The following is a 24,253-nucleotide window of genomic DNA, read 5'->3' as shown; positions in this document are numbered from 1 at the left end:
TTATAATAATCAGAGTTGTAAAAGGAACAACACTGAAAATGAGCTAAGAAATGCTTCTTTATGTACAATGGAATATGTTAAGTCTTGACCAATGGCAGACAGAATTAACAAGCCTGTTTAGATGTTATGTGATAATAAAACATCTTTATTAGAGGCATGTTGACAAAGTTTTACAGCATGTTTCTCTCTGCAATGAGACACCTATACGCCTCCGACAGTCCTCCCAGCATATACAGGCCTCAGCCAGGGCCCTCATCATGCATTATTCAAATGAGTTAAGCAAGCTACATTTAATTTCCCAATCATCTGTTGGCAGGGCTTCTAATGAGATGCTGATAGCGGAGAAAAACCTGAACTCCCTGAGAGGGGGAGAGAAAGCAGGGAGTCGAGGAGAGGTGTTTAGAACTGCACAATCAGTCCGCAGATAAGGAGCTATCTCCATCAACCAGCTCTCTCTGGTGTTTTTTGGTCTCATTTTGGTTTCTACTGATGTGCATTTTAATTCCTCTCATTCTTTCGTCTATTAATCTAACCTATCAGCAAGGGATTGGAGAGGGCATCAGGAGAGACAACAAGCAGGCAGAAGGAAAGTGAGACAGACGTGGAGAATCATTTTAAATTTAATTGCAACAAACAGAAAGTAATATTTAATAGAATAGAGGATGCAATAGAATAATCTTTGCAGAAGATATGTTGCCCTTTTGAGACGACAGGGTTTTGCCCGTTACCATGCACACAGCAGATTCAGAGAGCTGAATGGTTGTATTACTTTGTAAAAGTGGCTTCATCTCCACAGCATGGCTGTAAGATGAATTACTGGGAGACCAAAATATTCTGCTCACTGGGGTGTCAGGAGCAGACTACATTTGAGAAGAAATGTACCTACTTTTAGGATCTTTAATCTGTTTTATAAACTCTCTGAAATATGTTTCATTGATGCTTAAAAGTGAACAGGGCCTCATGCTTGACAGAGATCTAGAACTACAGTACAGCTTTATTTAATGAAGACATTTTTACACATGATGCACCCCTAGAAATTTCTAGACATTTATTTTTAGGACAGCTTGCCCCTGAACGCTTCCTGAGTTGCTCTTTCATGTGTCCCTCACTGAAGGAAAATTCCCCTGACTGACGTGAGGGGTTGGGATCTGAGGAAGGAAGACATGATGTAAAGAAAACACTTCAAGATGGCGGACGAAGCAACAGAGGTTGCCACTACGATTACAGTTTTTTTCCTTTATATTAAATGTAACAAGTAATTGGAGAGTATTTACAGTATCAACGAAACTAGAGGTGAGGAACATGCTGCAAGGAGAAGCGAGTAGAAAACAGTTTCAAGGGGCGCAGGTAGCGTAGTAGTAAGCACGAGCGCCCCATGTACAGAGGCTATAGTCTTCCATGTGGGCGGCCTAGGTTCGAATCCGACTTGTGGCTCCTTTCCTGCATGTCACACTCTCTCTCGCTGATTTCCAACGCCATCCACTGTCCTATCTCTGAAATAAAGGCACGAAGGTTGCTCTGGTCGCAGGATATAAATATCATATGGCAGCCCTCTGCCTTCACTTATCTGCTTACCCTGACTTCTTGCAAGAAATTAATAGGGTTCTGACAGAAAAAAATCTCTGAATGAAGTTGGAAAATGCTGCACTTTGGATTCACATTTGCAGCTCATACAAAAAAATATTCAGGAGTTATGTGCATGAGTGAAAAAGGTTCATGCCTCAAGTCGCTACATTGGTTGTTGGAGAGTATATTTTCAGGCACTGGTGAGGTGATAATATACGTATATCCAGGTGATCCAGTTTGTGTTGCATACTCTGAATGTTAAGGGCTTATCAAGCCTCAGGGTACTGGACAGTTTTACACATGGCATGATTGTGTTTCAGGTCGGCTGATTTTATGTGGACAGACTTGAGAACAGGTTTGAGTGCACCAAAGACAATATCTGATTTTTACAGGCCATAGTCAGAGATTAGGTGATAGATGGGGCAGGAGAGCAAACGGGATAAGGTTGTAACCTTCAGTTTATAGAGGGCCTAGCTTGATAGGCTGCATCCCACACCCAGGGGGGCATCGAGACACACATTGGTAAGAATCTTCTTTGTTAAAAACATTTTTTAAAGTTTCAACCATCTACCTCTGATAAGAGACAAACTTCACATACATCACTGCTAACATCATAGCTAGCTGATGTTAGCAGGGCAACTGACGAGCCAGGATCCACACACACACCCCCTGCTGCATCTGTGTGCCAAGGAAGGTTGTAAGGGTGCACTGAATGCCAGCAGAATATTTTTTTGCAAACTGTCTACAAGAAAAAAAAAAACGTATTACTTATCTATTCTGATGTGAAAACATTTTTTCCCCACACACTGAATAAAAGATTTGTAAGAACAGAGGCTGCTCTCTGCCTCTCCTTCTATTACTATGCTAGAAACGAGTAAGCATCCATAATCAGCATGTAGTCTACTGTTCTCGGCCAGACAACATGTACATATAACAGCTGAGTACCTGAGCCTGAGCCTGAGTGGTAATTTAGTACAGTGAAAAGCAACTCAGTGCAGATTACCTGCTGAGAAGACCTTCTGATAATGGCTGCTTATAGACCACAGGAGCAGAAGTACATAAAGAATCCTAAACTTTGTGTTTCTGAGAATCAAGTTTGGCATCTCTGATTGATATGTTCCTCTTATTTCTGTGTTCAGCCAACACACTCTGAAGTGTAGTCACATGTGGTATCATAGTGCAGCTCTGGTTGGAGAGACAACACACAAGAAAGGCTGGAGAGGGCTGCTTTTAAAAACAGAAGATGTTCGTATGTCCACCATGCAACATCTCTAGTTATCAAGTGTCTGCTACACTTTACACGGGAGTTTAATGTAGTGTTGAGCCCCGGCGTGTTCCTGAGGTTGAGAGAAATCACAGCAGAACTTAGTGAGCTGCAGAGGACAAAAAGGCGTCCATCTGTTCTCTCATTGCAGGGCATGTTCCTCCACTCATTTGGCAGACTTGAGAGTGCTCCCATGCTCGCTGTGTGATACTCTAATTGGCTGTGAATGGCCCCTCGGTTCACTCAGGGCAGCCTTTGATGAGCCTGGAAGGCTGGCTGCTTAAGTGGCTTTTGAGTGAAACTCTTCACGAGAGGCTGGAAGCCGCTCGGCTGCTCGCGGAAATAAGATGAGATGCAGAAACAAGAGCTCATTAAGCGTGCAGTCAAATGTGGCCCTCGTGATGAGAAACAAACACACAGTTGTAGGTCAGTGGGCGCTGACATGACATCTTCATCTGATAGAAAATACTCAAGAGTATGGCTTTTTTTCAACTTTGTGTTAGCGCAAAGTGAAGCACAGACACAATACAATTACTACATCATTTTTACAAAACACATTTTCCCAAAAGTTATGTGTGTTTTAGTTGTGTCATATGCACCGCTCGAATATAAACACGGTTGAAATCTCTCTCTCTCTCTCTCTCTCTCTCTCTCTCTCTCTCTCTCTCTCTCTCTCTCTCTCTCTCTCTCTCTCTCTCTCTCTCTCTCTCTCTCTCTCTCTCTCTCTCTCTCTCTCTCTCTCTCTCTCTCTCTCTCTCTCTCTCTCTCTCTCTCTCTCTCTCTCTCTCTCTCTCTCTCTCTCTCTCTCTCTCTCTCTCTCTCTCTCTCTCACTCTCTCTCTCTCTCTCTCACTCTCTCTCTCTCTCTCTCACTCTCTCTCTCTCACTCACACACACACTCAGAAAAAACACAAGCTAACTGCAAGCGAAATCATAACAAATATCCCCTGGCAGCTGGAGGTCCACAGCTATTTCCTGCCAGTATTTCTCATACATCAAACAGGCATGCCTGCTGTTGCCATGGCGCCCTCAGAAGCTGTCTGAAAGTTTGCGTAGGGGCAATCAGGAAAAAAAAAGCCCCGTAATTCGTGGATCTGCTCCGACTGTCAAATGTGTGCAGTCGCAAGACGAAAATTTCCGACATGTCAGAAATTCATCTGACCACTGAAACCGCCTGAAATAGTCCAGCGTATTCCTGGCTTGAATTGCAGTAAATAAATACATGAATCCTTCACTTTATCTTTTCAGGGACATATTACATCCCTCAGTTAATCAGACATCATGATGAATCATTGGTATATGATTGTCTTGCAGAATATGAATTGTCGCTGTATTGTGTGCGGTCGTTACGGTGGGCCACGTATCGCTCACTGTACGAGTTAAACGTAATCATATCTAAAGAACTGGATCGGTTTCCTCCAAGTGTCTGTCCTTCCTGTTATGTCTCCTTCCTGTCCTCTGTTTGCACTACAATAAGCAGCATAAAGACCCGAAACAAGCATGGAGCCACGGTGCTGTCTGCTCACCTCTATGACTTCATAATAATGAGGAGGCGAGCCTACGCGCTGTATTAAATCAGCAGCAAGCATTAATTCTAATCAGCAGAGGTAGCCAGGCTTGACCAGCGAGGCCCAAGAGGCTGAACCTGGTGTCTGTGTGTGTAGGTGTGTTTGTGTGTGTGTAGGTGCATGTCACACACACAAAAGGCCAGCCATGCTGAACCATGCTCTTCAAGGTTCAGTGCAGCTCTGTTGCTGCAGCGGAGCTCTCGGTGCACTTTCTGTCAGAGTAGGTGGTCTCTGACCTTTCAGCAGCCGTCTCCTGAGTGAGCCTGACTGAGCTGTGGCCTTTTAACAACCGCCAGCACTCATCGCTCGCTGCACATCACATGGCATTTACTGTTATTACCTGTATCCATTGGTGGCATCTTTGTTGGATTTAACTATGAATAAAGTGCACACTGAAACAAGACACACGCTGATCATCTTTCCATGTATACTTACCCCTGTATTTTAATATTTCAGTCTTATAGTACAAAAACACTATGGAGGGTGTAGAACAATTCATCCTTTCTTCACAACATTGTGATTTTATTCTGTTCAAATAAATATCCTCCTCTTTTTGATGAACTGGATGAATTCTTATTTGTTTATATTGATAGCAGGGGGGTCTTTAATGGGTGATCTACTTACTTTTAAAGACAGAGAGAGAGAGAGAGCTTGTCTCAACGTTCACCTTCTGTTTGTTCTTTTAAGACAATTTAGAGACTATCAGACGAGGCAGGAACCTCCAGCACTATCTTCTGTTTTTCTGTTTGTTTCTTGGTCTAGTAAAAAGTCATAACCATGGGGCGCTGGTGGCGCAATGGTTAGTGCGCGCGCCCCATGTATGGAGGCTGTCGTCCCACCTCTGGCTTCTTTCCCGCATGTCATTCCCCACTCTCTCTCCCTGATTTCCGACTCTATCCACTGTCCTATCTATCCATTAAAAGGCACAAAAAGCCCAAAAATAAATCTTAAAAAAAAAAAAAAAGTCATAACCATTTCTTCAATCTTGTTTGTCTCATGTATGTTTTTTGTTTTCTTATGTGCACTATTTTTCTGAGTACCTGGCCTGTGAGAAACAATACTTCACTCAGCTGTATACCTTGCAGGTGGATGAAATACAACAAAGTTTGACTTGACCTAACTCCAAGAAGAAGAAGACTGTGGGGACAACAATGTCAGGGAGTATCTTACCCTCCAAGGAAAGGACGAGATTAACTGTCATATATAAGAGCTGGTAACGCAGCATCGTCAATGTTTGGAGAGCAACATTACTGCCTCATGAATGGTTCATGACAGCTGTTTTCTTACTGAACAGTAAAAGGGTATGCCAAATATGACATAATAACACAAACACAAAGTGTCTCTTTATGGCGTTACTGAGGCTTCTGTCTCTGTTGTGTAGTCTTAACTATGAGCAAAACAACCTCTCCATATCAACTTGAAAGTGATGACATGTTCAAGTTGTATGTTAACTCTGATTTCTGAACCACTGCTACAGTATGGAACAAGTTTTATATTGTCAAAAAGAACAACATATATTGGTCACAGCTTCTATTTGAAATCAAGCAGGACAACATGAAAATCTGCCCAGGGCACTCGAGAACACCATTTAGGAGGTTTAAATTTCACTGTGGTGTGCCAAACCCTGATCACATGCCAGCAGTGACGTCCTCGTCCCTGAAACCAAGCCTTGTTCTGTTCTTAAATGATTAGTTCGACACGTGTAGCTGTGCTGGAAACCAGAACCATAAAAGTCCCTCAACACAGCTCGCAGTAATGTTCAAGCTTGTTCGTAAATCTGGTTGGTTTTGAGTTTAGAGCTTCCAGTTAGCGGCCTTATTTTACTGCTGCTGCCATGTGTAAGTTAACTGCTAACCACACAAATCTGAGGTCAATGCTTCTTCATATTTGAACATTTTCCACCTGCACATAAGTATTTCACTGAAGTGGCCATTAAATGCAGTTGTAACCAGTTTGACTCAGTGCAAATGTTCCCTATGTTAGAGTGTTTCTGTACCTTTGACTTGAGTGCCCAGTACTCCTCCGTGTTGTACTCCACATGTTTGAAAGCAGACAGGTAGTCGTAGCTGATAACCGCCGTCTGCAGACAAAAAGGGGCAGTGGCATGTCAAGAACTGAAGGGGTTTAAAATGACAAGTTAGCCGTGCAGGTTCTCATGGCGCTGTACAGTAAAGTGAGTTCAAACAGAGTCGTCTGTGTGTATAAAAACCAGGTGAGACCACCTGTAGAGGTACTCACAGTAGCCGCAGCTCTTCCGAAGCGGATCACACTGAGGTCATTGAGGTCCAGCTGTTTGGTGTAGAAGTAAAACCCAGAGGAGGCGAACACTGCTGTGGCCAGAGAGGAGACTTTAAGGAGTCGACCAGCCATCAGGGGTGCTGTGAGAGAAACATGAAGAGAGAGTTAACATCACAGCATGATGGAGGGTATGGAGGTCTACATGCTGGAAATCCTGTCTCACCCTAACTTTCAGTCAACCTAACGACAGTCTGAGAGCTGGAGCTGAGGCCGGTTTTCAGCCTCTTGACAAACCGTTACACTTCCCAGACCTGTCAATCATGTCAGCTACGAACCTGATTATGAATAATGTTTATTCTTCATAAAATCTAAACGAATGAGTCATCAAAAAAAATCACCCTCCATACAGTGTCTGCCGATCGCATCATGAGTTAATCAGACCTATTTCCATTTTACAACCAGGCTGTAAACATGTTAATTTCTGCAAAAAAAAAATGTTTTTTTAATGGGTGTGTGTGTGACTCCTGGTGCTTCTACAGGCAGCCACAAGCGGACACTCAACAAACTGCAGGATTTTGCACATCCGCATCGGCTTCATTTTTCAACACCGGAGGTTTCCTTGGCTGCATAGCAAATTTAGGAAAGGACACTTGCAGTATAACTAGAGAACTTCCTGGGTGAGATTAAGTGTTATCTTGAGATGTACCAGCAGAGGGCACACTCCTTCAAAGTAAGCAAAAACAAATCTTGTCAAGTCAAACTTTTTTGTAAAATTTGAAGTGTTCTCAAAGGCACCAAAACTTGACCCCACAAGAAGTATCAGTTAGATGTCTGAGTAAATATTTTACAGTACGTATTGAACTAGAGGAAAGTTGTGACTCAATAAAACTAGAGTCATCTAATAGCTTGATTTCTCTTTTGACCTGTTGTGATGTTGTGTTCAGATGCAAAGCAGTGTGTAGAGATTGTTCTCCTGCAACAATGATTTATCTGCAGTTAAAGACCAGAATCAGAAAAATCTGAATAGTTTTTTATTGCCAAGTACATTTACACATACAAGGAATTTGACCTGGTGTTTTGGTGCAAAACAGAACACAGGCACTTATATCAGGCTTTTTTTTATGTCTCAATGACTTTAGTAAAAGTGACAACCGTTCATGACTAGCTGTGTATGAAAGACATGTTAAGGATCACTTTGTATTTCAGCAAAGACACGAAAGAAACAAAATGAAAGATTAATATGGTAAAATCAAAATAACGGTGCCACTGACATCCAGACATTCAGTACTGAAACTGTCATAACCAATGTTGTAAATTGTTTGATTTCATTACAGCCTTTCTCCTAGCCAGGTAAATGTCAGTATCTTCAAAACTTTACACCTCCAGTTTGTAATGCAGGCTTTGACATCTATCTCATCAAAACATAACTTATCCTGCAATTATCACATAATCTTTCACGTTTAGCTTCATGTGACAGCTACATATCACTCCATGACATATAAAAAGGACTACGTGAAAGGGAATTAGTGAAATGCCCATTTAGTCAAATTGCTTTACCATTCTGCATTTGAAAATGTATCAATTAGACGTTTTACTGTTTGTGCAGATATATTCAATGAACTTAATTCACATATGACACATTTTGGGCATCACACGAACCCACTTTTCAATTCGGCATCCACCTTATTAAGCCTGTGTCAGTCATTCACATAAATCACACATTTCAAAGTAAGTTTTCCTGTCACCCAATTCAGCAAGGTGTCTGTCAAAAAGAGGACAGGAAACGGAGGAGATGACGTCATTTGAGTGCTGCTGGGTGGTTTGGGTTTAGGTTCGAGTTTGGAGCTGTCTTGATGTTAAAGCTCTGTTATAACAGAGTACAGCAGTGTAAGGTGTGTGCTTAACATGTACAGTCTGTGGCTATGTGGCGCTGCAGTGAGCATGTGTGTGTGTTACGCAAAGACTAGCTACGTTATTGTAATGTTATTTAAAAACTACAAAACAATCACACAGACATTCAAACCACGAGCGACCAAAAGACTACGTCATGTTAGAAAGGTGTCTCTCTTACCTGTGCTCTCCACACGCGCTGCCTGTCTTTCAATCACCGGGTTTGTTTTGACCTCTTCGGCAAGGAACGTTACGACACGTGAGCGCGATGCATTCTGGTCAATGTATTACCACAAATGATAAAAACTACACCGAATCGAAATTGCACCCAAGACATGAACGATAATGTGACGTAAGACGGTTCATTTAAGGTTGTTCATAAAGAAAGTCCAAGAGTATGCATTAATAAAGCAATGTATACACTGTGAAAATCCTTGTTTAAGTAATATGTTAAACTACAGCTCTACCACCCAGTGACATCATTCACATGCGACACTTAAAGGGACGGTAAGTGGCAAGTTCAATTTTTTTTATCTTTTCTAATCCACAAAATATGAATTAAACAACAGGTTAAAAATGATTATCACATATAATAAATATCATATTCTGTTTACTTTCCTGAGAGTTTTTCAATCTGTATCCTCAAAGGAAAGCGTGATCTTAGGAGATCTAAAATACAAGAATACATGTGTTGCTGATTTAAAACAGTAGATTGCTTTGAAAACCTTTTTTTATTTTTTTAAATTAATTGAGCTATTTTAATATTTAAAGTTCTACAGTATACATTTTCAAAATAAAATAATAAAAGTAATAAACAGCCTGCTAAAGACATGGAGTATGTATGAAAGGTTTTCAAAATCCTTATATTTTTGCCCATTATTAATTTAAAGAGTTCTGAAAATGAAATGGCTGACGCAATTAAACGTCATGAGGTCAGAGGAAAAATGGAACTTTAGAGTGACAGCTTGACTCGAGTGAAGCTCTTTGAAAAATTAAATATCTGTTCATCTTAACCATGACATCCAAACCTATCCTGTGAGTAAAACAAACATGTATTTAACATTCAGTTATCATTAAGGAGTGATACCTGAGTGTCTTATAGAAAATTTTGTATTAAACATTTGTTTCAATAAAATTCTCCTGGACAGCGAATCATGTCAGAAATAGAAACAAGAACTGAGGGAACATTTTCAGTGATATTGGGTTGAAGAGCCTGTTTGACAGAAGGAGTTTATTGCCCCCTGGTTACCAAAAGTTTTCCACAGTCTATTCTTAGTTTGGTTTCCACAGGTAGAGATGAAGTATTCAAGTAAAGTAGAAAACCCTACGATGAAAAACTACATCAAATCAAACAAAAAAACATGTATTAGAATAAAACAAATTTTTTTTATTGCCAAACACTTCATAGACCTTTCAAGAAAGCTTAAACCTGCTTTGTATTTTTGAGAGTATGTGACAGGATTGTTACAGGAAGCACAGCGCCATCACTGACAATAAATAAAGACATACCATTAGCACTGCTCATCCCATCGATCAATCAATCAATCAATCTATATTTGTATAGTGTCCATCAGTACAGAAACAAAAACGCTCAGACCCAAACTCCCTAAATGTGCAGGAAAACTCTCAGGGAGGGGCCCAACAGAGAATACAGAATGGAAAATTAAACACTAGTGGTTGTGTTTTGGTCTAAAGTTTCCTATGGGCCCAAACAGATTTAGAAACATGTCACATATCAAGCAGTTGGTGCAGACTGAGAGACTCTGTGTCTGAGAATTTCAACAGAGTATCTTTAATTTGTTGTTTTAAAGTCAGTCAAATTCACTGTCTTTGTTTGTCTTCTGATCTGTGAACGGACGTCTGTTCCTCTGGACCTGGAGCTAAAAAAAAAAACAACGACAACAAAAGATGAAATCAGTTCAGCTTATTGTACACACATCCTTTTTTCAGGTTTTGACCCATGTCTTTTGAAACTTTGTTATGTTAAGTACACTTTAAATAAAGGTGCAAGTATGTGTCAACATATACAACTGAGCAGGACACAAATGTATGTATGTATTTTACTGCTGCTGAAGCTCTTTTAGAGTAACTTTCATAACTATCATAATAATATTTATAACTTCTGTTAAGTGTAAGAAATAAAGGACAAATAGGAAAGGGGATAGTCGACATGCAAAGCAGAATGGGACAACAAATACACGTTTTATCAGAAGTCAAAACTACAGAAAAGATCTGTTGCATTTTTAGTAAAACGCGAGTTTCTCAGAGCGTGTTCACATCAAAGGGTCTGAGTTGGCGGCAGCATATGACGACCAGCTGATGTCATATTTCACAAACATAGAACAAACTATGATTTTTGTGTAATATCAAGAAGTTAAACACATAAACCAAACTAAAATCACACAGCTGCAGCAGCAAATACAGGACGAACTGGCTGAAAAAAACGACTGCATGCAAGTGCTTCTAAAAAGGATTATTATATCACTTTATTATCATAAGTGCACAACAGATCTTAAATCCTTGTAGCATGTCTGACGTAGTTATATGAAGGTATGGCGCTTATCAAAATGATTAGAAAGAACATCACTGAAAGCATTAAGTAAGCTTAATGTAAATCTTAAAAATTCAAAACGTCTCCAGTGCTTTGATCAGTCTGAAGAAATAGGACAATAAGCATTCTTTCATTAAAATATATTCTATATGAGAAGTCATACGGGAAACACAAAGTGTTTTTTGGTCTCTCTCTCCTCTCACTATCAGTTCACAGACGTCTGTGATCAAGAGATCTGATTGGCTGAGCTTCATACAGCTACACCCAGAACAGAACCTGCTCCAGAGCAGGTGAGGTGTTGTGCCTAAGTTATGATGTAATCTACCCCAGTAAGAAGTGAACCACCGTCAGAGTGAAACTGTAAAATCTAGAGTTAACCCTGAAGTTACCTTTGCTTTGTAGAATACCCCTCCATTCAGAGCCTGGTTATATCTTTATGTTGTTGATGAAACTTCAGAAACCTTGTCTTATGTGCTGCTTTGTTGTAATGACAAATACTCCAACAACAACCATGAGACCTTGTCTGGTGATGGAGATCACGTTTCTTTTACCTTGGCTCCGTCCAGAGTGTGGGGGTCTTTCTGCAGTGCATTGTTTAATCCTTCTTCTGATGAGAATCCAACCCAGCCATAACCTTTATGGAAGCCTGTTGCCCTGTCCTGATGCCACACACACACAACAACGTTGACATAATACAATATCACTGACATCATGGTTTCAATGTGGGTGAAAATAGAGCTAATGGAAAACTGTGATCAATAACCATGACCCAGATTCTTCATTAACAGTACAGTTTGCAGTGAACAGTACTTTATAGTCTGATCAAACTTTGAGATAACATTTATAATTACTGTCACATATCATGCTACAAAACACTACAGTCTCCTTTTTCACTTCTGTGGCAACTCATGTATGGATACATGTACCATCCATGTAACTTCTGGCTACAAATTTCCCCTGGGAAAAATAAAGTATTGCATGTTTTTTTGTAGTAGAACAAAAAAGGAATCAGCCTGTTCTTATCATTTAATAAAAATATACAATCCAAAATAAATCAATTGTGTAAAATACTAAATGTAACCTAATAAACAAAAACTACGCACAGAGACAGAACTTACCAATGGTATCATACACCTCTTAACTTGACCAAACTGTCCAAAGTACTCCCTCATCTCCTCTGAAAAACAAACAAACAGGACAACAAACTGTGAGTTCATGTTATAGTTATATATACACATATATATATATATATATATATATATATGTGAGCTACCAGCAGAGCTGCAGCATTATTCAACAAGCCTTGTGTAACCTCTGGGATCCACCTGTATCAACAAAGGTAATAGATCCACCTGTAAGGTAATAGATCTGCAGGGATGTCTTCCTTTACAGAGGGAACAGTTCACTTGTTATCAAAGTCAAGTATGTTGTGTTTCAATGTCATCCTGCACATCATGTGGTCCCCTCATGCAGAGGTTAACGCACTAAACATTGATGACGGAATAACAATGTGTAAACATTAAGCTAGAGGCTACTGACGCAGACTTCACTTTGTCTAAATCTTAAATATGAAATAAAATGTTTAATACACTCACTGAAGGATATGGTCCATGGTACTTTAGTCACGAAAATCTCAAACACTTTCTTCGTTTGCGCCGCCATGTTTCGTTTACTGTGCGTCCGTCGCTCTGACCTATGACGTCATTCCGTAAAAGCGCAATTCTTCTTCTTCTCATTTAAAGGGGCAGCTTCATTCGTTCCGTGCATTACTGCCCTCTGCTGGAATTAGCTAAATACTTAATTCTCTAGTTTTTTAAATTGTGCTATTTTAATTTATACATAAAAACAACCTTTATGACGTATAACTGAATTGAACGCAGCTACTTAAAAGTTTTATTTTTGATACAAATGCTAATACACACAAGGCTTTACGTCACTCCGTAGTCCTGTGTGCAACACTATGTTAACTTCTAAAGATAAAGATAAAGATAAACTTTATTGATCCCCATGGGGAAAATTTTTGCGTTACAACAGCTCAAGAAAACAGGAGACAGGAATATAATTATTAAAAATAAAAATAAAAATAGAAGTTAAAAATCAAACGTATTTACATCAGTTAAATAAAAAAATACAATAATAGAATATTACACGGTATCTACACTTCCAAATGTGGAAAGAGTTATTGTTATTAAAAACAAGTACAGAGTACATTGTGCAATTTAAGAGGAGAAGAAGTTATTATATTATTAGTCCCACAAGGGAAAATTACTTTTACACTGTTATTGTGTCATGCTACACACACACATAGGATGAAACACACATACACACATGTACAAACAGGATCCTATGGACATGAACTTTTGGAAAGATGTCAGAGTGAGAGGCTGCACATGAGCGAGCGCCTGAGCAGTCAGTGGTTTGGTGACTTGCTCAAGGGCACCTCAGCAGTGCTAAGAAAGAGAACTGACACCTATCCAGCTAACAGACCAATTTCAGTAAGTACAATTTCAATTAAATAAGTATATTCCTAAATTTAAAAAAATATTGATACATCCAATGAATTAGAATACTATTTAATATCAATCACAACACCTGCAGCTTTAGTGATGCTGAAATTGAAAAAACAGATCATCTTTTTTTCTACTGTATGTACTCCATTTTGGGTGGATTTGCAGGACTAAAAAGTTTATCGTCAGAGCTTTTAATTAACCTATTATTATTATTATTGTTATTATTATTATTATTATTGTAGTTAACATATTTTATGTAGAATTTATAATGATTTATACGTTTTTAGGTCATCATTTGTGCCTTAAATAAAAACGGGTAGATACTTTTGTATTCAATTAAATTGAAGTTTTAAAAAACTATGAAAATAAAATAAAATAGATTAAAAAATATATATATATATTTGAAATATATAGAAAACGCCCTGGAACAGGTTTTACATGCTACTGGCCTGATTATAAGATATGAATTTAGTACACACTCCTAGACTGTGGAGGGCAGCATTAAACTCTAAAGTGTACAGCCTGCCAGAAATTCAAAGAAGAAGAAGAGGTTGACAGGCGAGTTACGTCATGGCCAAGATGGCGGCTGCCATGGTGGAGAGTGGAGAAGATGCATTTAGAAAAATATTCAAGTTCTACAAGAGAAGAAATCCTCCGCCAGATTTCAGCGATGTGATTGATTTCTCCAGAGGTCTACCCAGTGACAAGGTGTCGGGAAAGTTTCCATGAGAGACAAAAAAACAGAAAGAGAAGAACATGGCTGAGGCTGAGTTAGGCAGACTGATGTTTTTAACTGTGTGGACACTTCTGCGCACAGCTAGGAGACATTTATGACTTTTATTCGGTCACATAGATTTAACAGGAGGCGGTTTTTTCTGGTTTTCAGTGTCTACAGGCTGCATAATAAAGTGGTTTAGCTTTAAGGTTGTCTTGAACGATATCTCCTTTAGTATGGACAACAAGGAATGTTTTATATACATGTAGATCTTCAGTCTGATGTTTTTATCCAAAAGCCTTGATGAAGTAGAAAGAGCACTGTCTGAAGTGCACATAAGTATTGCAAACGTTTTAGTATTTTGGCAATTGTGTAGACAATTTGCAGGACTTATATTGGGTGTTTCCTTTAGTGTGTTTGTTTCTGTGTGATTGACAGATTGTCCCAGCCAAACTGGACCCGTCTGCAGTGAGTGATGTGGAGGGTGCCCGGGTTGGGCTTCGACCTGTCAGGGACTGGAGAGCCTTCGGTCTGCAGGGGTTCCCAGGTACCTGCAGGAAAGATGGACAGAAAACTCAAATAGATAGTATTTATTATCATACACGTAAAGCAGTACTAAAGTAAACATTTAAAGCTCTGGTATCGTGACAGAGTTTATCTGAAACAGAACAGATCGGTCACAGAATTCCAGTGTGTCAGTCAGCAGGATGCCTTTGTGTTGTTCAGGATTCATCTTCATCTCTAACCCGTTCCTGCTGGGCTCCCAGCCGTCCTGGGTCAGACGGTGTCTGAAGACGTACCCTCAGAAGCCCAACGTCTGCAACCTGGACATGCACATGTCTCCGTCTGAAACGCAGGACATCTGGGGGAAGAGTCTACGTGGCCTCAGGTCAGAACAGATGTGCTCCTTAACAACCTCTGAGACTACAAACCAAACAAGTTAACAGTCTTTGTGCTAGAATTAGAAAAAGTAGATTGACATAACTGCTAGTATGTGTGACGCGTCATGAATGAACTTTCCTTTGACCCCCTTTACAGTTCTCCGTCTGGAAAAAGAGAACCAAAGACTCTTCTGGAAAAGCTGCGCTGGGTCACTCTGGGCTATCATTACAACTGGGATACAAAGGTAAGCTACTCTAGAAGCACGCCACAGAATCCTTGCCTTCATTAGAGCTGAGCAGAGAGATATTTATGTTTGTCGTTTACACATCGTTTTAATCTCCTGTCACAAATATTCATTGTTCTCAGTCCCACTAAAGTTTTGAGGTCATCATTTTATTTTAAAAGGTGACCCTGAAGCCTCGTTTAATTTCAAATCAAATCGTCTGTGGGATCCCGTAGTCTCTCTAGACTAGTTGTTTTAGTTGTACAACAATTCAAAAATGTTTCCTGTGTCGTTTCTTTCACAGACGTACTCTGCCGACCATCACACTCCCTTCCCTGAAGATCTCCACTCACTGTCCGAACATGTCACAGCCGCTTGCGGGTTCCCAGGGTTCAACGCAGAGGCTGGCATCCTCAACTACTACAGGTCGGATTCTTCTCTGGGTATCCACGTGGATGAGTCGGAACTGGATCACAGCCGCCCCCTGCTGTCTTTCTGGTGAGAGGGGGAAGAGTGCTCCAGTCTTTTTTTCTCATATTTAGAGTCGGCTGTAAGAACTGCTCAACTAGATGAGTCAGCCATAATGTAATCCTTGTGTCCAAATTAGCTCAATCAAAATGAGTCCACTAAAGGTGCTGGATTTTTCCACTGTATTACTGAATGATCATTCCAGAGATTACCTTTTTTGTCAAGGAAGAATCCTTTTTTTTTTTCAACCATGAAAGGCTCTTGTAGGTCTTTCACAACTGCTGAAAAACTCCTAATATTTCCAGGAGGAGCTGTTTCACTCAGAGTTTCTCCTGACAGACCCCTAGTATTTTCTCCGCAGTAAGTCTTGAGTGAGCTGATGTGAGGACGCAGCAGGATAATGTCCCGATATTTCCCCTCAAGCGAGTGGGAGAGGTTGGTGATGTTTATATCCTGTGACTGCTGCACAGTGCACAAATGAAACGGCTGCATTATGTTTCCTGTTCTCCAGTCTTGATTTCTGTTGAACAACACGTAGCATTGATAGAAAAGCAAATATTCTCACTAAAGCATCTTATAGAGGACTCTGTTGCTTCCTCCTGCACTTCAGCTTGGTCTTACCTCAGGATCACACATGAGCCACTACAAGCCCTTCCACAGCTGCCGGCCAAAATCATGAACTTGAGCAATTCTATAAAATAGTTTTCCCGTTTTTTAATGTAATAACCAAAGTATTTAAAACAGAGTCTATGTTTTCAAATGTCAAACCCTCCACTGCTTAGGAAGGTATTATTATACACGATCTAAACACCTGTGCAGTTTTGTTTAAGCACCAATTCAGGCGGTTAGATTCAGAAAAGATGAAGTGATAATTGCTTGGTTAGCGCCAGAAAAATATTCCATACTTGTTTTTGTTTTTTTTCTCCTGGCAGTTTCGGGCAGTCGTCGATCTTCCTGCTCGGAGGAACCCGCAGACAGGACCCCCCTACAGCCATGTTCATGCACAGCGGGGACATGATGGTGATGTCTGGAGAGAGCCGGCTGCTTTACCACGCCGTCCCGCGCATCCTTCCAGCTCCTGAGGGACAAGCGGCTCTAGAGACGGAGCACTGCAGCCCGGCCTCCTCCAATCAGGACGGCTCTGTGGTGGAGCCGGTGTCAGAGGAGGACTGGGTGGTGTGCAGCAGGTACATCCAGAGCTCCAGGGTGAATGTGACTGTCAGGCAGGTGCTGGGGCCGGGACAGCGCTTCCCGGAAACCCCCTCGTCTCAACAAAGGACTGGAGCAGGGCAGACAGCCGGGTACCATGAAGGACATGAGGATCAGGACAGTGTGAAGAGGAAGAGGAGGAGTAGCTGTGACTCTGATGATGCTGATGAGACATGAAAAAAAAAACAGTCGTTGTTGCTTGAGGACTTTAGCTCTGTGAGCGGTCAGAGAGATAGATGGCTCTGCAGAGAGAGAGGTCAGGTGTGTATCTCATCTCTCTGTAAAGACTTAACATCACTTCAAAATACAGATAGTTTGCTTTTATTTGCATAAATTAAATGAGTTTATAAACATTAATTCTTAAAACATATTTTTTTTTAACTATACAGTACATTATTGTCCCTGTGGGAAAAAAAGTCTAATTTTCAGGTCATTATAGGCAGAATGTTTGTATACTGCCGTTTCAATCTTCGCCTGAGAAACATTTAACCACAGATACATGAACAAATTAAAGAGTTGGTACATTTTGCAATAAACTCAACTGAGTGACATTTCTGCTGTCATGAGTTTCATTTAGTTGTAATTTTCATTGTCCAACGGTCATGCAAACATTAAATAAACCTTTGACAAAGCTCACTGTAGAGTTTCACAAACCTGAAAGTGTCTCATATTTTTCCACTGGTTCTTACCAACGACTGAGAAGTAATCACCTTTGTGATGCTCTTGTTGAAATAAATATGTCAGTCCAGGAGTTCTCGTTCCTTTATTGATAAAAGAAGCTCCGATGTGTCACAGACACGGTGGATGAAAATAGGTTGAAAATCAAAAAGGCATATGTGTTTCACAGCACCACAACTTTAAACTTCAGTATGATACAGGTGAGAATCAAACAATATTGATACCTGTCTGGATGCCATGGCAACAACACAAAAAAAGGTCCTAGGCACCCGATGTTGTTTGAAATTAACGAAAAATTGCAAGCAAACTCATTGGCATTTTATCTGTGCACTTTAGTCAGTGACATGACAAATATGATCCAGGTGAACCGACCTGTGACCTGTCTCTCTCTGTCAACCCCGCAGGCAGCTTTGGGTTTAAGAGTACGACTGAAGATCTGAGGTATTTTAAAGTAGGGCCCGACCGATATGAAATTCTTGGGGCCGTTACCGATATCGACATTGGGGAGGAAAAATATCTGATTCTGGTGTATATCGGCCGATATCTTTTTGGACCTATGTTCGATCTGTAGAGATAAATAGATATCAATAAACAGATCAAATGTGTTGATCCCTCAAATGCAGTTATCAACATTTGTGGAGAAGATTTACAGAATCATGAAGACAAGATGGTCACTCAACTGGAATGTAACTTTGCATGTAGGTGCACCACGGCTTGTCACTCTGGAGTAATAACGCTTATTGTAATCCATATAGCGCCCTCTGCTGGTGACAGAGAACTGCTAGTGTAATCCAACGATAATGCAGTTTGACTGGTAAGAAATCGAGTATTATCGGCGCATATGTGCGATAAAATTAGCCGATACTGATAGTCACTGGATATGCTAACATCGGCCGATATTATCGGATCGGGCTCGATCATTAAAATTGTACCATTTAAAACTCATGGTATCCAAAAGTGTAGAACATTTTGACAACCTTAATTGCAGGTGCTGTTGAAGTCATTGTTCAGGTAGATTCAAAAACTCAAACATCTTTTTGGCAACTGTAAAGAGGAATGTGAAATGAAGTTGTCAAAAGTGAAAACTAACACTTAAAATACTAATAAGTGCTACAATCGTGCTTTAGATGTATAAATACAACACTGATCATTTCTCTAAAAAGTAAAACCACTTTATATCAGCAGCCAGTTTAAATGAACGGACTATAGCTCACCACCACGTCAATAAAAATATATTATTATGTTTATATTTGATATTTTCTTTGCATCAAGCTCTCTTTCTCTTTTCCATTGCTTGACCACTGAATAAAAAAAACGCCCTCTGCCTCGGGACATTGAGACTCTTCCACAGCGTTCATATCACATGTTTTTAGATTCATGTCCTTAAATCTCCACGGATCCATTCCACCACCATTTTGGCAACTTCTCTCCCAGTGTCCAGGACGAAGGCGTGTCTGAACCCGTTCTCACACAGCCTGAAATCTCCGTGTGGAAAGTCCTGTTTGATGTCGTGGAAATACTGAACGGGGCACCAGTGGTCTGTGGCTCCGTAGTAAAATATCAGCTGAGAGTGGGAACACAAACATCAACACATGAATTCAAGCAAAGATGTGGTTATGTGGTTAAGTGCAGACAACAGTCACATTAACGGGTCCTTTTCTTACCTTTCCCAGGTTGTTCTTGATGGTTATGTTGTCTCTTTCCAGAACTTTCCTCATTTCCTGGCCCCCCATGTACATAGCATTTGCTGCAGAAAGAAACACAAACACAGGCACTGCTATTAAAGACACTCAACATAAAGGCTCAAGTGTCAAACCTCTTTAAAATACATTTTATCATTCATCTCAATCAACATGTATCTACTTCACATCTCTGTTATTGCAAAGGTGTGACGGGCAGTTCATATTTGATTTGGGTGCCGACCATAGACTGTAAATATTAACGGACATTATGAGTGACGTCATCAATCTGTTCCTGCAGGGGGCGCTGGAGTCCCATCGATGACGGCCTCCATGCTGGAAATCCTGTCTCAGACTAACTTTCAGTCAGCTTAACGACAGGCTGAGAGCTGAGGCGGGTTTAAAGCCTCCTGACAAACCGTTACACTCGCCTGTCACATCAGCTCCGCGTCTTATTGTGATTAACTCTTATACTTCATAAAAACAAAACGGATAAGTCATCAAAACCCCCCTCCCATACAGTGTGTGCCAATCAAGACTTTAATTTTTCGTACCAGGCTGTAAACATGTTAATTACTGCTGTAAAAAACAGGCTTTTTTTGAATGGGTGTGTATGTGACTTCCTGTCTGTCTGCAGCCAGCCTCTAGTGGACACTCTAGGAACTGCAGGAATGTGTGCTTCCTCATCGGCTTAATTTTTCAACACCAGAGATTGCTGCTTGGTCTACACTCAATTACATATTTTTTTATAATGCAGTAAGAATCAGGCTGTAGAGAGAAAGTCAACAAACACACACACATCACTTATTTATCTGAGTCGTAAAAAAAACACTAAATATGATGCACAAAGACTCGTCACACAAGTCGCTCATTCTTCCTTTAAATAAATTGGTACAGCCCTGCATAGTGTTAACACACAGTCTAAAAAGACTTCACATTATAAGCATCACAGGAGTTTAAGAATAACCCACCTGCACAGTCTCCACTGAGCAGACCTACAGTAGGCTGGACAACAGTTTGGTCCAGAGATTTGATGCCACTGAACACCAGTTTAATCAGACTGGTTTTGAGTCGGTCGGGCAGCAGAGAGAGCAGGAAGACTGGCAGGTAGGCCACATAGCGCATCTGACACAGCACAGGAGTCATGACCTTCCCCTGAGGAGTCTGAGCCATGCGCTCAATGGTCGGAAACAGCATGACGGCCTTTAGAATCTGTAAACAGAAAGGTTACAAAACACACAATCAAAACAGACCAATCAAAGGAGGTAAAAGATTAAGAGACAACAACAGGTCAATCCTGACATGGCACAAGTTTTTTTGTTCATCGGAAGTATCTGACTGGCTGCTCGGTTTAAGATTTTTTCTTCTCTTAATAAATTTTTAAAAACAGCATCCGTTCCCTTTACTGTGTGACACTGAGATGGTTTTAGTGATTTGGAGGGATACAGATTTTGTTGTCTTTGGTCAGATGATGTGATATGTAACCCTAAAAATGAACAACATAGGAGAAATGTGACTCACCTTGAGTTCAGGATCTCTCTTCATCATCTCCAGAATAATGTAACAGCCGATGGAGTGTCCCACCAGCACCAGACTGGTTTCTCTGGGGACATGTTTCCTGAGGAAAGCCAACTTGTGTTCGATCTGCCCGCTGATACCAAACACGTCACCCTCTGCCGCTGAGGAGGGATCTGCATGAAGAGGAAGAAAAACTAAACTTGCTGCTTGGTCCTTTCTCCTCTGAACTTTCACTGTGTGTTGTTTAGGGTTACAATAAGTGTGCATACCTTCTATCATGTCCATAGAATCTGGGGGTACACAGTGTCCAGCGTGGCTTACTGCCCACACCGGGTGCTGGTATCCAAACGTACTGTGAATTGTTTGCATGAAGGTTCTGTAGAAGCCGACGACACCTGGGTTACCTGTTAGGGAGGAAGCAGAAGATCAGCACAACGAAAAGTATGGACAGTGGTATAAAGCGTGATGTTTAAATACCTCAGAGGAGCTTGTGATTTAAAACAACATATTGTATCTCAATTCTCAGCGTATAATAAAATGTTTAAAATGGCAATAATATCGAATCAGGACTCAAGTTTTGTGATAATATGGTATGGTGGGGCCTCTGGTGATTCCCACCCCTGGGGGCTAGTAAGAATTTTTGTGACACCTTTGATTGTGGTGGATTTAGAGGGAATATACAATATGTAACAGATTTAGGTGGTTATACTTTAAAATATGAACCAAGCAAGCGCAGAACAAACTGAAATCATCAAGGTCATGAATCTAGATCTTTGAGAAAGGGACCCTCTACAAGACTGGGCACATAGCATAAGCATAATGTTCCTATTATTGTTGACATTATGTTCATGACTATATTAAAATAAAGTGTTCTTTATTGTCAATTTCTTCAACAAGTACTGGACATGTTGAAAAATCGTAGAAAAAAATAGTTTCTCTCTAACTCAAACTTTAATCATGTAAAAAATAAATGATTCGTCCAACTCACCTGGAATGATGAGAAAAAGCACTTTGTGCCCGGAGTGTAACTGAGGGGAGCCAAACCTGAGCACCTCAGTGACGGCTCCAGAGCAGTAGAGAAACTCTGTCTGTGGTTCATCTCTTCTGTCTGTCACCATGTTCTCCATTTCTACAGCTGGAAGGACAAAAAACACAACAAGTACGTCTTTAGAAACTGTATTAATGTGTCCCCTTACATGGTAACTACAGCAGTACACGTCTATTTAAAGGGTCCAGTTGCAATACTGTCACTAAAACCTAATTCTGTATTTCAGCTGGCTCTAAGAGAGGATAGAGGTTATCAGCAGGGTTCAAAGGTCAACCATCCTCGTCAGGGGTTAAAGAGCAAACTGTGCAGGTGTTGTAATCATGTCCATATTTAAAGAAAAATGGAAACAGTTCATCTTAACATAACTTGAAGTTTCCAGCAGCAGACACAGTTTAAATCAGATATAACAGAAGTTAAACAGATAATGTAAGAAAAGCTGCTATTTCAATTTCACTGCTGATTTAAAAAAAAAAAAGAATGAGTGATTTCTGTTATTACACATTTACAGAGTCATATTTATGAAAACAAAATGTGTAGCCAATTAAATGTGGTATATTTTAAAACGTATGTTTGGTACGACATGAAATAAAACATGATTTCAAGTTAAAATCCAGCAAGAATGAACAGAAAATGAAATGAAATAGTGTTCCGACGCTACCTGAGTACAACACTGCCTTCTTAAACATCTTACCTTTCAATAAAAGATAAAAGATTACGACGATGTGCCTCCCATTGATTTGTTTCTCCTGTTTGTTTGCTCGGTGTGAGGACTTCCTGCTTCTGCCACTCCTCGTTTCTGATTGGTTCTATTTTTCTTCTTCTTCTAAAAAATGGTTAGACTCCGACTGACAGCATCGTTACTGCCCCCTAGCGTCAGGAGTGTGGAAACATACAATTACAGTGACAAAAATGAAATGTAATAATGAATAGGAGTTCAACAGTTCATTAAGAAATAATAAATGGAGGAACACTCATATGAAAGTTTGTTTTGAATATATAAACCTAAAAGAAAACCATTGTGGAATATTTTAAGGAGCTATTCAAATTGGTCTAATTATTGTATTCATATTTTCTTTTAGACAAGTTTGATCTTGACAGAAATTATTTTTTCTATAATATCAAACAGAAATTGATTAAAAATATTATCCTTTTTTTTCCCTTAATAGTGGCAAAGAAAAAAACGTACAACTGCCAACACTCAGACATAGCAAGCTCACCGGTGGATTTCTGTGTTGTGTTGTGTGGCAAAGGGAAGCACAGACAAAACTCTTCGTTTTAACTTCCCAGTCCGTTGCAGATCCTTTCCCACAGGGAATTGTACAAAAGGTCAGAAGGAAGGGGGCAAAACGATTTTATAATAATAACAAAAGAACTTTACTTGCTACTTTAGGCCACATGTTTTGGACATGCGCTAAATTAAACACATTCTGTTCAGACATTTTCAATACAATTTCATACATATGTGAAAGGAATCTTGATCAAGACCCTGTTACTGCAACTTTTGGGGTTGTCCCTATAGCAACAGTGGGATATCCAGACAGTCAGATTTGATAGCATTTTCAACATTATTAGCCCGCAGGCTTGTTCTGCTTACTTGGAAATCACCAACCCCTCCATATCATTCTAGCTGGATTTGCGAGGTTATGTCAGTTCTTAAACTACAGTTCAGGGACCATTGAAGAGATTTAAAAAACCTTGGCACCCCTTCTTAGACTATTATGCAAACAAATGTTCTTTCTCTTCACCCTTTCTTGCTGATTGTATTAATCAATTTGCCTTCATTTATGCATCCTGCTGCAATGACACACAGGAGTATTCTATATGCTAAGTATGTAAGATATGTATACCATTGCAGCATATGCACAACAAAGCTAATCTGTTACTTTTATTTGTTTACTTATTTTTTCTCTCCTGCTGTTTTCTTGTGAGTGTGATTATTTCTTTGTACTAGTTTGCTGAAAACTCAATAAAAAGATTTTAAAATAAGATATAATAACCAAAGAAGAAGAAAACAAAGGAAGAAGGGGTTGCAGACTAAAAACAAGACAAAACAGACAATTGCCGGGTAATTTTGTTTAATTATTTAAAATAAAACAGTGAAATATGCACCTGCATATTCGACCCTGTTACATAAGCAGTAACTAGGACACACATCATTTTACAATATTGAATTGTTTTGGTGACATATTTATTTTGTGGACATGTTGTGAAGCTGGCAGCTACTTTTGGCTTGACATTAACTTTTAC

At 40.0% G+C, this 24,253-nt stretch overlaps 4 protein-coding genes across 4 annotated transcripts in view; 1 reads left to right on the top strand and 3 right to left on the bottom strand.

Annotated features, from left to right (window-relative positions):
- The window catches only part of adck1 (aarF domain containing kinase 1), a 63,251-nt gene extending 54,472 nt beyond the window's left edge, over positions 1-8,779 (bottom strand). Inside the window, exons 1-3 of the mRNA XM_061063150.1 lie at positions 8,707-8,779; positions 6,636-6,775; positions 6,394-6,477 (exon numbers count right to left, since the gene is read on the bottom strand). Of these exons, the coding sequence (XP_060919133.1) occupies positions 6,394-6,477; positions 6,636-6,767 (216 nt within the window). The 5' untranslated portion in view covers positions 6,768-6,775; positions 8,707-8,779. The remainder of the gene's footprint in view (positions 1-6,393; positions 6,478-6,635; positions 6,776-8,706) is intronic.
- Positions 8,780-10,061: 1,282 nt separating this feature from the next.
- Positions 10,062-12,806, bottom strand: slirp (SRA stem-loop interacting RNA binding protein). Its single transcript, XM_061063167.1, has 4 exons — positions 12,672-12,806; positions 12,195-12,253; positions 11,628-11,735; positions 10,062-10,405 (listed from the first exon to the last, which is right to left on the bottom strand). The coding sequence occupies exons 1-4, from the start codon at positions 12,736-12,738 to the stop codon at positions 10,337-10,339; spliced, it is 303 nt and encodes a 100-aa protein (XP_060919150.1). The 5' UTR covers positions 12,739-12,806; the 3' UTR covers positions 10,062-10,336.
- Positions 12,807-14,128: 1,322 nt separating this feature from the next.
- Positions 14,129-17,743, top strand: alkbh1 (alkB homolog 1, histone H2A dioxygenase). Its single transcript, XM_061062605.1, has 6 exons — positions 14,129-14,294; positions 14,740-14,848; positions 15,028-15,190; positions 15,340-15,427; positions 15,711-15,904; positions 16,807-17,743. The coding sequence occupies exons 1-6, from the start codon at positions 14,157-14,159 to the stop codon at positions 17,258-17,260; spliced, it is 1,146 nt and encodes a 381-aa protein (XP_060918588.1). The 5' UTR covers positions 14,129-14,156; the 3' UTR covers positions 17,261-17,743.
- Positions 17,744-17,829: 86 nt separating this feature from the next.
- Positions 17,830-22,807, bottom strand: ldah (lipid droplet associated hydrolase). The gene is made up of 7 exons (XM_061062606.1): positions 22,698-22,807; positions 21,947-22,093; positions 21,228-21,362; positions 20,962-21,131; positions 20,412-20,652; positions 19,426-19,508; positions 17,830-19,325 (listed from the first exon to the last, which is right to left on the bottom strand). The coding sequence occupies exons 2-7, from the start codon at positions 22,083-22,085 to the stop codon at positions 19,137-19,139; spliced, it is 957 nt and encodes a 318-aa protein (XP_060918589.1). The 5' UTR covers positions 22,086-22,093; positions 22,698-22,807; the 3' UTR covers positions 17,830-19,136.
- Between the last annotated feature and the right edge of the window lie 1,446 nt (positions 22,808-24,253).

Source organism: Labrus mixtus, chromosome 18, assembly GCF_963584025.1.
Source record: "Labrus mixtus chromosome 18, fLabMix1.1, whole genome shotgun sequence".
Lineage (NCBI taxonomy): Eukaryota > Metazoa > Chordata > Actinopteri > Labriformes > Labridae > Labrus > Labrus mixtus.
This window is presented reverse-complemented; position numbering and strand designations above follow the sequence as displayed.

Bases quoted from the DNA above. Each gene is read 5' to 3' on its own strand.
- ldah (XM_061062606.1), bottom strand. From the start codon at position 22,085: ATGGAGAACATGGTGACAGACAGAAGAGATGAACCACAGACAGAGTTT. The intron at 21,363-21,946 runs GTGAGTTGGACG...CCTCCCTAACAG, and splicing joins GCTTTTTCTCATCATTCCAG to GTAACCCAGGTGTCGTCGGC. The intron at 20,653-20,961 runs GTGAGTCACATT...TTCTGTTTACAG, and splicing joins AGAGAGATCCTGAACTCAAG to ATTCTAAAGGCCGTCATGCT.
- alkbh1 (XM_061062605.1), top strand. From the start codon at position 14,157: ATGGCCAAGATGGCGGCTGCCATGGTGGAGAGTGGAGAAGATGCATTT. The intron at 14,295-14,739 runs GTGTCGGGAAAG...TGTGATTGACAG, and splicing joins GAGGTCTACCCAGTGACAAG to ATTGTCCCAGCCAAACTGGA. The intron at 14,849-15,027 runs GTACCTGCAGGA...TGTGTTGTTCAG, and splicing joins CGGTCTGCAGGGGTTCCCAG to GATTCATCTTCATCTCTAAC.
- slirp (XM_061063167.1), bottom strand. From the start codon at position 12,738: ATGGCGGCGCAAACGAAGAAAGTGTTTGAGATTTTCGTGACTAAAGTA. The intron at 12,254-12,671 runs GTGAGTGTATTA...TTTGTTTTTCAG, and splicing joins ACCATGGACCATATCCTTCA to AGGAGATGAGGGAGTACTTT. The intron at 10,406-11,627 runs GTAAAAGAAACG...TTTTTTTTTTAG, and splicing joins ACACTCTGGACGGAGCCAAG to CTCCAGGTCCAGAGGAACAG.